This window comes from Lepisma saccharinum, chromosome 8, assembly GCF_977018435.1.
Source record: "Lepisma saccharinum chromosome 8, izLepSacc3.1, whole genome shotgun sequence".
Lineage (NCBI taxonomy): Eukaryota > Metazoa > Arthropoda > Insecta > Zygentoma > Lepismatidae > Lepisma > Lepisma saccharinum.
Window position 1 is genome coordinate 31553592 of NC_139236.1, and position 13373 is coordinate 31566964.

Consider the following 13373-nt stretch of genomic DNA (forward strand, 5'->3'; position numbering starts at 1 on the left):
TTTACATGCTGCATATTGATATCCGAATTAAACTTTTTGCTTTGGGGGGATGCCCACTCCAAAGACTCCCGCAGGATTTTTCTCTGTGGGGCACATAGTAAGATTTCATATCTTGTCATAGAAACTTGTATTGTTGTTATTATTATTGTTATCATTATAGTATTGATATGTTATTATTGTTACTACTACTACTACTACTACTACTACTACTACTAGTAGTAGTAGTAGTACTTTACAAATCCTAAAATTCAAACTGAATTTAAAATACTTTGGCGCTGTATACAAGTTCAGACTCCAGTCTGATATCTAGAACTGGATTATCCTTGTTTCCTTTCCATAATCAGATATCACTTTGTTCATGAACAGTTCTTTGTTTCTTTGTACTTTTTCACAAAGCACAGATATCAAACAGATATTACTTAATCTATTGTCCTTCATGGTACTTCTGATCCATGTTTATACATGCCATATTTGTGATTTCATTTTTGGAAGTAGGTTTTTTGGATGTTCAAATTTGTATATATGTTACCAGTCAGTAAACTAAACTACTGCCCTGCAGTTCTAAGTACCTTGAATATTGGTTCTAACCTAGGTCATTAAATATTACTTAATACATTTATGATGTAATTTAGAAACAGTGTATTTACATTCTAAGAAAAACCCAAACGCGTACACACAAAGAGCTATCGAACTAGTAACACCAAAAGCTTATGCAAATTTCCATTGCCTGGTCCAAACTTAATGTCCATTTAACCATCTGCAGGTTTCTTTTGAACACTTGAATGCATATTCGGTAAGGTTGGTCAGTTGCAGAATGGTCCTCCTTTAAGCCACAAGGTTGCATACTTTTCGGCATGAAAATCTTTGATGACTTGACAATTAATGGACATGAATAATTTCTCAGTTGAGTTTGTTACAGTTAAGAATTGGTATATATATATTCTTTGAGGGGGATAAATGCATCTTTGGCAGGGATAAGAATAATTTTCTTTTGCTGGGAATAAAATGTTTTGTGGGGGAAATCACCAGCATTCACTCCCCCCTGTTAATTCACAAACTGTTGACATCATTCACTACTGTGGCATCTGAGCCTCCACTTCTAGCACATTGTTTACAAGAAAAGAAATAATGCACTACGCAATAGCCACTGTGCAGTGGTACATGCGTCACTCAATGCCTTGATCTTGAAGCCATTAGGAGGAGTTTAAATTAGTCACAGTAACATGGCTTCACTTATTCCAATCAATGGTTTACGATGACAGATGAACTTCACGTCAGATGCTGCAAACTTGTTCCATGCAGACTTGTGACCTTTGAACCAGATTCATTCATGAGGATAATTGGTTTATGAAATGTGTAAATATTACAAAAACAAACCAGAACTAGCTTTACCTACTTATTAAATGTTGTCCTTTCACATTTCCTGTCACATCTGTTAGTGCAGCCTATGCTGAACAAGCTGCAGTGACTTCATAAATCTTAATCAAAAGCATGGGCGCTACAAGGGGGAGGAAGGTGTCAAACAGGTTGGTGAATTCACCCTGGAATTTGACATTTTTCATTGCAAATTAGGAAATAAAAAGTAAAAAGCTTATTTGTATTTGTATTTGATATAAATTTGATTTGTATTTGATATAAATAAAGAAATTAAATTCAGTTAATTAGTATTTCAATAGAATTAAAGAAAAATGGGATAAGCAAATTTTGCTTGAAAAATTAATACAATAAATGAATGGTTCCATGGATATTTAAAATTTCAAAAATTGGATTTCTATGTGAGAAGTTAAACAATGACTAAATTTTCTCCTGACTTTTAACCTTTACTCCGCCAATGGGTCACATGTGACCCATAGAAAATATAGGCATAGTCAGCCGATGGATCACTGGTGACCCATCGTGCTGATTAAAAAGTGCATGTGCTTTTAGCACCTTCATACTTGTATGTGAGGTTGTAAACGCTGACAGATGTTCATATAAAACTTTGAAATGTCATGTGGAAGAAAACCCACCCACCCAGGACCTCCTCCCCTCCCCCCCCCCCCGACTCCAAAGTTACATATGGAAGCTGGCGCAAATTTTAAATTTGTACACTTACTTGACAAAAAATGTTATAACTCGTAGACTATTTGACCAATCTACTTCGGGTAACTTTTGTGTTTCAGCTAAAACATCAGGGCATGCAACCGTGCAGAAACCAAAACGCCAAAGGCATAAGAGGGGTTGGATTGGCTACGGCCCCCAACTTTCAATGAAAAAATCATATAAATTGGGAGTTTGCCGCCTCTTCCCCCGCTATTTTTGGAAGGGGACGCAAACTTTATCCTTATTTTCAAAGAATGGTCCTTTCTCAACCGAATGAAAGTCATTTCATGTTCCTGGGTGCATTACATTATAGAATATGTGAAAAGACTCCCCATTTTTATGATTTTTTCATTGAAAGTTGGGGGACGCGGCCCACCCAACCCCTCTTATTGGCTTTTGCGTTTTGATTCCTGCACGATTGCATGCCCTGATGTTCTAGCTGCAAAATAAAAGTTATCCGAAGTAGATTGCTCAAATAGTCTCCGAGATATAACATTTTTCTGAAATAAGTGTAAAATTTAAGAATCGCACACAAAGGCGGCGGCCAGAGAGAGGTCACTTTCGAAAACCCACTCGGCGGTCTAAAGGTTAAAGATTTTTTTTTAATAAGTTATGCAAGAGTTAGTAATAATAAAAGGTGATAACTGGCAAATTCAGTATAATAATGGTATATATTTGGAAAAAATAATAAAGAAAATCAGTTACATTTGGTATTCACTCATCTAGTGCATTGACTAGAAGAGTCTCTCAAAGGATATACACTATCTACCAAAAAGTAATTGGGCACCTACTTGAAATGTTTGTCCAGGGTCTGTACTCTGTAAAAATCTGTTGGTGCCACCTCTTGCTGCTATAACAGCAGCCACCCTCTTGTCAACTAGGTTGTGGAGGATGCCCTGTGGAATGTTCTGCCATTACTCTTGCAGGTGAACAAGGGATGTTGGCTGCATCTCCCAAGATCTCATCCTGCCAATCCAACTCGGGTCTTCAGGTGCCTAATTCATCACATAGTTTAGTGTAGTATTTTAGTTTAAACAAGAGTTTCACAGTTAAAGTTGTTATCTCCTGGTGAAGAAATTTTTCATAAATCATCCCATCCCCTACTCCCAGCTAGAAAATTCTACTTCAAGCACTGTGCACACATCTCTTTTGATCTTTAGTTCTAGATATACTCTTGATTAGTCTCTGTACTTAAAGCAATTGAAAATTTACTTTGCTTTTGTATTTTGAATCACAAATTATCTTTCCATGCTTATAATTTTAAGTATTACATGTGTGTATGCAGTGGTGCAGGAACGTTTTTCATTGGGGGGGGGGGGGGGTACAAAATTCAGCCTCCCATATATATATGTCCAATCAAGTGTCGCAATAATAATAATTAGGATAATTATATTTAATTAAATTAATATATTAATTAATTAAATATGTACATTAATTAATATTGTATTGTTATTATTACATGAATAGGTAAAAGATAGTAAAAGAATAGAAATATAACAGCAAGTATTCATTATCTAGCTTACGTGTAGTTAAAATCGCCAAGATTTGCACAAAAACAACTGCCCTGGCAAGGAATTTAATGTCAGATAGAAAAAGAATTGAATATTTATTGAATAACAAAAAAGCAGTTAGATCCAATTAACGAAAAGTAAAGTTCCTCATTAATATTTTATGGATATTATCATTAGTAGTGTGCATAAATCTTTGGAATCCTTCAAAGCCGTATGAGCCAAATTCCTTGCATTCCAATAAGTTCAGCAGATAAAACCATCGAGTATACAGGGTGCAGCAGAAATAACTCCCGGATTTCATTCGTGAATAACAAAACAACGATAGATGTTATGCAAAATTTTATTTCACAGTTGGAAAGAACAAGGATTACCATTTTGTTTCCCATATGTACCGAGACAACTCCATGAACGCCCCTACTTTTTTTAGGAAGATGGCACGCAGTTAATGTAACGTCTGACCGTTATGTATGGATGTTACGCAACTTCCTGCAGCCGCAATCGAACGAACGTGGCAAATTGGCTGTGTGGTTCCAACAGGATGGTGCCACAGCACGCGTATCGATGAACGTGCTACGTGAAATGTTTCCAGGGCGTCTGATCTTACTTTTAAGTCACCTTCCATGGCCAACTTGTTCCCCCGAGCTCGCACCCTGCGACTTCTTTCCGTGGGAGTACGTGCAGGCTAAAGTTTACCAAGGAAGGCCGAGGACAGCCAATGATCTGAAAGATGGTATCAGACAGGAAAGAGCGGCAATACCGACCAGACATGAGTAGGAGGGTAATGCAGAACTTCAGGGTGAGACTTCAGAAATGCGTACACAGTGCAGATCGGCATTTGGACGATATCATTTTAAAACAAAGTCAACTATGTCACCCAAAATGGTGACTTGTGGCAATTTTGTAAAAAATAATTGGAACATTTTGTTCTTTGCAAATGTGCAATAAATTGGTAAACCTTGTTCTTTCCAACTGTGCAATAAAGTTTTGCATAACATCTATCGTTGCTTTGTTATTCACAAATGAAATCCAGGAGATATTTCTGCCACACCCTAACTTTTAATTGTTACGCTGTTCAAGCATGGTATTGGCATTGATGAAAATTGAGTATAACAAATGCTAAACAATTATATTTTGATAAATTACTTTTATTACTTGGCAAGTCTTTTGGGGGGAAGGGGTCCGGACCCCCTGGACCCCCACAAAAACGTCCTTGATACCTAGGTATAATGTGAAGCCACGAGAAATATTCTCTTTTAGAACAGCACACACAAATGTCCTGTTATTTAATGCAAAATATGCATAAATATTTTTCATTGTTTTTGTTAGAATTTAAGTTTAAAAAGAAAAACAGATTTTAAAATCAGATAACAATTCTGAAACATATAAGGCTAAGCTCTGGACCTCATTCTGGGCTTATTTGGATTTCACGGAACAGAAAATCAGGAGTGAGGGGGATCTTGAGCCACCCCAACCAGGAATAATCATCTCCCACCCACTGGATATAGAAACTACATTATATAGAGTTCCACTTCAGTTCCGTTCTTTCTAATTTTAAAAGTCCCATAGCTACGCATAAAAATATCTTTAAACAATTTATGGCAGGTGTGTACCATATCCAATCCCTTTTAGAAGCCATGTATTTGGTATTTTCTCAGACATCTATAGGGTGTTGTATTAAAAAAGAAAAAAATGAGTTCAGATGGTTCCCAATCAACTCGTAAGAAGTCTAACTTTGAAATATTTGTGAAAAATATGACAAATCATTTATTTGTAATATAATTAGCTGTACCTAATGATGCTCTTCAAGGACTGAAAGTAATATCATTCGGTTCATTTACAAAACCGAAATCCTTCAGCTCTCAGAAGTAGCAAGGAAAGCCATACCCTCAAAAGTTTATTCTTTCTTTTCAATTTTTGGTGGACAATGTGAAGAGCCGGCCAAGGTTTATTTTCGTATGTAGTGGTATTAGTAAATGCAGATACATGCGTGTGTTTTAGGATGACATGTCAATTTCTCGTTTATGTGAAAATGTAAACTTTAATGTAAGCAGAAGCATGTGCGCGTCACAGTTAAAGATTTTCGCATCTACAAAGAAAATCCAAAACACATTCCCGCCTCGCCGTACTCCGTGGCGGAGGGGTTAGCATAGCACGCTATGACGCCTGAGGTCCCAGGTTCGAATCCTGGCCTGCCCATGGGTGTTATTTTTGAGTGTCCATCAATTTCATCATATCATCATCACTCATCCTCATCTTCGCGATTAGCCAAAAGTGGCAGAAATGCGAAGTAAAATAAACCAAATCAATCAATCAAATATTCCCATCTTACTCCCAGAGACCTTGTAAATCCAATCCAAAATCTACCAATAGAACCTGCAGTGAGTCTCATTTATCTCATGCATTCATCTGACTAATGTAATTTTCTTACAATTTGACTTTAGAGTTTAACATAAAATGGCGTTGTGTTTGTGTTGCATTCGATATCACAATTAGATTTTAAGCAATTTATGTCCAATTATAAGTATACCTAATACATAGGTAAAAAATAGTCCCCCCTCTGATAAAATCGCAAATTGCACCGTTTAAATGTCTAGGAAAGATTTCATTTCACCTAGGAATGGTATCGCGATGCGATGAGTCGAGAATTGTCACAGCCTCATCTTGTATCCTGTGTGGTGAGGTCCTTCTCGTTCTTGTTTGTGCTTATTTTTCTTTCGGTTTCCACTCTGAAGTTATGAAAACTTATTCCAAATTTACCTCATTCTCAGATAGGCTAATTGGCACTCTATTTTTTTAAAAAAAAATATATCTTAATATATAGGTTTAAGTATAGTTTTCCCAAAACCATGTTACTAATTTATGAAAAATTATGGGTGAGGTACAGGAGTGCATTGTAACCCCCCCCCATCAGTTGGTCTGTCGTGTCTTGTCTCGTTTGTGTAAGTGTTCCGTTTCGGAAAATTCCATTATAAATATTCAAATGAAAATGGGGTCAGTCATATACTCTTCTGATGAAGATTTGTATCTTATCTTCGAATCGACGCGACCACTGCTTTAGAAATGTGTACCCCCCCCCCCTTACGCAAAGCAGCAATCGTCTGCAGCGTAATTGTCTGAGAGTCAATTTGATTCCATCGTTCCACACACATTTTAAACAATTTTCATCTCGTTAAAGAGGTTTCCAAGAACTTAGGTCAATGAACTAACTAGTAGCAAGCACAATGTAGTATAATAAGTTTACAATTAAATGTTTTGAATTTCTGTGGTAAGGACTATAATGCTTAAAATTTATAAACAATAATACATTTTTTATTGGGCGAATTGATAATAAGTAATTTTAACAGTAGCACCTTCCGTCTGCTGTCAAATTACCAAAGGGGGGTACAGGGGGTACAACTTGATTTACGGATTTAGGGGGTACAGTACCCCCCTTCAAAAATTTGCGGGGGTACAATGTACCCCTGTACCCCTGCCCCCCCCCCCCCCCGTTCCTGCACCACTGTGTGTATGTTAGATATTTTAATATCTAATTTACATTCATTCTATATATTTGCAAATATTGTCATGTAAGTCTTTTTAAGATAACCCTTGATATTATTTCAATGAATTGTTTCAGGTTATTGTTGGTGTGCATATGAGGATTCAGGAAAACCAATTCCAGGCACTTCAGTTAAAAATAAAGAACCGAAATGTGATTCAATACCAGCCATGCCACCAGTAAGGCCAATGAAAGGTACCATTTTTTATCAAAGTAATCATTATGTTTATTTATTATTTTTTATTATTATTATTTTATTATTATTATTATATTTTAGTAATTTAAAATTGCATTGAGTAGTTCTTAATCTTTCCATGGGTACAGCTGGTGGTGTGTATATATAATAGTAAGTATTTTCATCCTTTCTTGTTCTATATCCTACATGCTTCTAAAACAGAAGAGTTAAATTTTTTCAAGCAGAACAACTAATATCATTGGTAAGGCTCTTGTTTAGCAAAAAAACAATGCAGCACTTTAAAGAAGAGGAGTGGAAAATACACCAGTAGATTTTTTAATAATGTATCATATTAATAAGAATAATATTTCGAGTTTGATGACATTTAGGACTTAACGGTTTTGCTATTTGCAGGTTCTCAGAAGAGAGTTTCATTGCATTCTTTACATCCAAGTTTTATTCAAAAACCTACATGTTTATTGAATTTGTTTGATGGACACTCACGCTGAATATCATGAAAATTATTTGGTAGTTGTCAACACTGGCATTGTAATTTGAGATGAGTGAGGTGGACAACAGCCATCTGATCTGCAAATTCCAATGCTTCCCGTGCAGTGTTTATCCTAACCTCTGAATGTCAATATTATTGCAGTGGCAGATCCGGAAGTTACAGTTGGGAGGGGCAAATTTCAGTAGGGCAGCTCACCTCACCGAGAATCAATTCTAAGCTACACTTGCACTGTTTTACATAAACAATACAGTATAGTATAGCACTGTGAACAGGAACCAAAAGCTGACTTCCATGTACTCTTTTTTAAAAATAGGGGCAGGGCTGGAATAGATGGTTATCATTGTGTGTCCTTGTCATAATTTCTCCAATTGCCACAGTAAGATTAACCATCAGGTATGAGGAATAAAGTGAAAAACAAAGAAAACAAAACCCCATTCTCTGAAGGAGTCTAGGGTCTAATCATCTTTTGAGGGATATTGCAGAGTGGTTCGGATCCAAATTTAAACTTTAGCTTATCATGAGCATGTAGTGGGTTTTAGGCAGTTGTCACCCTCCCCATGGATCTGCGCTTGCATTATTGACATGTTTTACAAATCGTGAAACTTAAAAGTAATTTAGAACAGTTTTAATAATTTATTTCAATAATTCTGTGTTTGTAATAAAGTAAATATACAGGGTGTCCACAAAGTCCTGCTACCGTTACGATGAAACTTAACTCCTAAACTATATGAGATAAATACATGCAGTTTTTTGCAACGTGTTCTACAGCTCTCAAAGTTTTATTTACAATTACAACACTTCCACATGCGCCCCGTTAGTTGCCCTCAGGACGTCGAGACGGTATTCGATCTCCATCCATACATGCTGCAGCATAGAAGTTCAACCTGTCCGAGAACTTCTGCAATCCGTGTACGAAGTGTGACAATATCTGGAACAGGGGTTTCGTAGACATGATCCTTGACATACCCCCAAAGGAAAAAAATCCAAGGGGGTGATATCAGGGGAGCGCGGTTGCCAGGAAATGTCTATCCAAAATGTTCCTCACAACATAATCTGCAAAATAAAAAAAATAAAAAATAATAATAATAATAACAAAAAAATACCACTACTTATTAAAACTTTGAGAGCTGTAGAACACGTGACACAAAACTGCATGTCTTTATCTCATATAGTTTAGGAGCTACAGTATGTTTCATTGTAATGGTAGCAGGACTTTGTGGACGGACACCTTGTATATCTTCGAGATCATATTAACACTTGTATGCAGACTATATAATTGCTTTCTGCTAGCATTCTGCTTTCGGCTGGGCTCGGCTAATTTCAACAAGCTGGAAAGCTGAACAAAGTTCAGCCTTGATGCGTTGGGAACAACATCTTCAACAGCATTTCACCTTTCACCATATAATGTTTTGGGAACATTGGTTTCCTGCACAGTGGCTGCAAGCAGAGGGTGTGGTGCTTGCCAACGGGCTGCTGAGGTAGTTTGTGGCTGTAAAATTTCTCAACATTGAGTGTGATAGAAACTAAATAAAGCAATCGACATTAAGTAGTTTATGAAATATTTTAATAGTGCAAGCAGTGCTATTGCCTCAGGTGAGACGTGTATGCCACAGAGGAAGGTTGATTGTGTTCTCTGGTTAACAGAATTGAAGTAACCCGTGTTCAGTAGTGCACCCAAAGGGATTATTCGTCAGGTTTTACATTTCAGCAAGATGGTGCTCCACCACACTTTCATTGATATGTTTCCTGGTCCTTGATGTGGAAGAGGAGGTCCAACTGCCTGCTACCTAGATATCCAGATTTGACTCCATTTCATTTTTTTGCATGTGGCTTCATTAAAAACTGGGTGTACCAGAGTAAAGTTCATGATTTGGACTATTTGAAACTGCATATCTTTGAAGCGGTTGCTCTCATAATGTCTCAAATGCTGGTAAACACTTGGAGAGAGCTTGAGTATCATTTTGACATCTGTTGAGCTAAAAAAAATATACCCACACTGAACTTCACTGACTTCCATCAAAACTTTGTGAGTTACTTTGTGCAATAATCAAACAAATATTTTAATAAACCTTCTGATGAGACATATACAGGGTCTGTCCGGAATGTACACTAATAAGACTGGCTCTGGCGTCGCGTGCAGAAGCACTTGGAGGGCAAAACTGATGGTGGGGAAAGAAAGAGGGGAAGTTCAGCTTTTCAACGGTACCACGTTCATTCTTCTCCGAGCAGTAAGAGCAACAGGACAACTGGCGAACATAACCTCTACACGAGAGATGCAACAATGCAGAGAACTTTGGAGCAGCGTTACGCTGTCAAGTTTTGTGTGAAGCTCGGTAAATCTGGTTCCGAGACAATGGAATGTTGAAGACAGCCTTTGGTAACGATTATATGTCCAGAGCACAAGTTTTTTACTGGCATAAAGCCTATAAAAACGGAAGGGAAGATGTGGAGGATGAGCAGCAATCTCGGTTCCCTTCGACAATGAAAACTGAAGAAAATGTGGATCGTGTGTAGAAGTTGTTGAACAATGACTGGTACCTGAGTATCCGTTTAATAGCAGATGAGTTGGGAATTTCAAAGACGGAAGTTCATGAGATTGTGAGAAATTGCAGGTGCGAAAGGTGCGCGCAAAATTGGTCCGCGTCCGTCTTGAGATCACAATGACGTGGATCCTGCATTACAACAATGCATCCTCACACACCACATTCGTTGTCACAGAGTTTCTGACCGCAAAAGGCATAGCAATGCTTCCACAGCCACCGTACAGCCCAGATCTCTCTCTGTGCAGCTTTTTTTCTTCTTCCCCAGGCTGAAGAGAGACTTGAAAGGACACCGCTTTGCGACTGTAGATGACATTCAAGGGGCCGGGACACACAACTCCCGCAAGAGGAGTTTCAGCAGGCATACAAACAATGGCAAGATCATTTGAAGCAGTGTGTCACTGTAGAAGTGTCCTATTTTGAAGATTATTAAGTGTATTCGGAAGTATTGTAAATAAAATTGGGTTTTCTAGAACCAGTCTTATTACTTTCCGGACAGACCCTGTATGTGTGTCTTCATCTTTGGATACTTTTAACCTGGACACCCTTAAGGATGGAGTAGTTGTTGGAAATTGTCATTCTAGAATGTTTGTATCTCAGGTCAGTCATCGAACATAGTAATCTATCAAAGCAACATAATTACGACCTTTTAAATACTTCATGTATGTTATGTCTAGGGTATGGATTTATAGGCAGTAAAAACCTCTCAAATAGTCAGGCAAATAGGCACAAAAATAATGAAAATAGGCACTTAAAAACCCTAAAATAAGCACTTAAAAGGCACCCTAAAATAAAATATACACTTAAATGGGGCATTGAACATGAACTTGTTGCATTGGAAGAAGAAAATTGAAATAACAATTCAAAAACTGTTAATACTATTTTGAACTAAATTCACCATTGTAGGAAATCATCAGTAAAAGTAATTCTGACAAATAACTTGTGATATTGATTGTACCAATTTGAACAAATGCTCAATTGCGTTCATAATTGTTTACAAGTGATGAAATAACAATTTGCACTTTTTTAAACAATTTTTTTTGTAAAGAATGTTTCAATTTAAATTCCTCTGAAGAAATAAACTTCTGTTATATATTGTGCTAATTGTGCACATACATTTCACAAACAGTTGACATTTGAATCAAATCCTCATTTAGAGGGAAGCTAGGATAACATAACCTGGTTAATTTAAACAGTAGCGTATGCAGGATTTCATCAAGGGGGAAGGGGTTATTTCTAAAACTTTCTCCAAATTCACATTACCATTGTTTCATTATACTTTATTAATTAATTAATTCGTTGATTTACTACTAATAATACTACTAATACCACTACTACTATTAAGTAGTACAGATCTACATAAATATAGTATTAATGAAAGCAATAGACCGAAATTAGTTTCTAGTCATTCAATTTTTAACAAATTCTAGGAGCATTTTTTTGTTTCATTGTTATGAAATAATTGTCTAGTCAACGAGGTGAGACATTTTAACTGTGAAGAAAATCCATAAAAATAAGAAAATATATTAAAATAAATTGAAATAATCAAAGTATGGAACTCGTCCAAGGAGCTGCGGTAGTCTGGTCAGTAGGGCATCTGACAACCACGCAGGAGATTCATGTTCGATTCCTGGAATTGGTTGGAATTTTTCCGGCTTCTTCCCCACATAAATGTCCTCGATAATTCACATCTGTATTGTCTCGCTGTTCTTACCAACAAAACATTTTACAATAGTTAAAATTGTTGTAATTTGAATTCAGAAATTCAAACATGCCGTGGTAAACAATGGGAAGGTGCACTGGTCAGTGTATTCTTGTCCACCTAGCCTTTGTCTATGCATTAGCCGCTTGCAATGGACCAAAAACGTTCTTTGGTTAATGCTCATTGCTCACACAAAAATACATGTTCATTGAACATTGTTGAGGCTGAGATACAAAACAACTTTTTTTCTCTTATAAATCGTAGTTGCCGTCATATTTTATTTTCAAGAATTCCTGTATATTTTCAAGGCATTCACTCTGAAAGACTCGTGTGTTTGGAATGCTGTGCTTTTCTCCGTGCTGCATGGGAATAATAATTCAAATTATTATTATTATTATTTGTAGTAGTAGTAGTATTGTCGCAGATCTTTGACTGCGATAAATTGGCCATTTTAAATTTTTTCCAGAGCATTTTTCATAATATTTCAAAAGCTCAAGGAGGGGGGTTTAAACCCTGTAATCCCCCCTTGCACATGCCACTGAATTTAAAGCATTTGCATTGTTTTATTTTTATTTGAGTATATGACCTGTTTATTTGTGTATGCTGATGAAATTTTAGAATAAATAACATAGTTTGCAGCACAAGGCCACTAAACTAAACTTCACATTGTTGTATTCAGAAGTGAGGGAATGTAAGATTATGATTCATCACAGTCTCCATTGTTCACTATTAATCCGTTTGAAAAATGCAAAATGTAGAAAAATAAGCCTTGTCATGGAAACATTTTCAGAGTAGCCGGAAATCACATCAACAGCTGATAGTTTTGAACAAGATCATTATATAGAACTATATATGTACATATATTTCTCATAATACACATGGCCGGCCTGTCCTTTGGCATTTTGAAACACATGATTTCCCCACAGACAAACAATTTACTTTCTTTCACATGCACAGCAAACCAAATCAGTACTGACTGCCTCCTACATGCTTTCAGCTGGAAAAAAAGAAGGGGTGGATTGGCTTAATTTTGTCCAAGTATGAGTCACCAACCAGCTCTCAGTTTGCTTAATCTAATTATGCAAAAATTTGGAATTTCCAAAAATCTGACATACATCTCTTTTGGCCCTCAAATCTGGCGAATAACAGATTTCAGTCAGTTCAACATAAACAAACACTTGCCTTCTTAAATGTAGGAGAAGACAAAAGCAGGTAAAAAAAGCTGAAGTAAGCAAAAGTTGCAGAATAGGTATTTTAGGCACAACTAAGCAAAACAGGTGCTAACCCTCAAAATAGGCATTTATAGGCACTATA

General features: G+C 36.7%; 1 protein-coding gene across 5 annotated transcripts in view; it reads left to right on the top strand.

Annotated features, from left to right (window-relative positions):
* Nucleotides 1-13373, top strand: part of magu (SPARC related modular calcium binding-like protein magu) — a 175045-nt gene that overhangs the window by 139197 nt on the left and 22475 nt on the right. For all 5 annotated transcript variants that reach the window (XM_083126406.1, XM_083126403.1, XM_083126404.1 and 2 more), the window contains one exon: nt 7210-7326. In XM_083126406.1, the coding sequence (XP_082982532.1) occupies nt 7210-7326 (117 nt within the window). The remainder of the gene's footprint in view (nt 1-7209; nt 7327-13373) is intronic.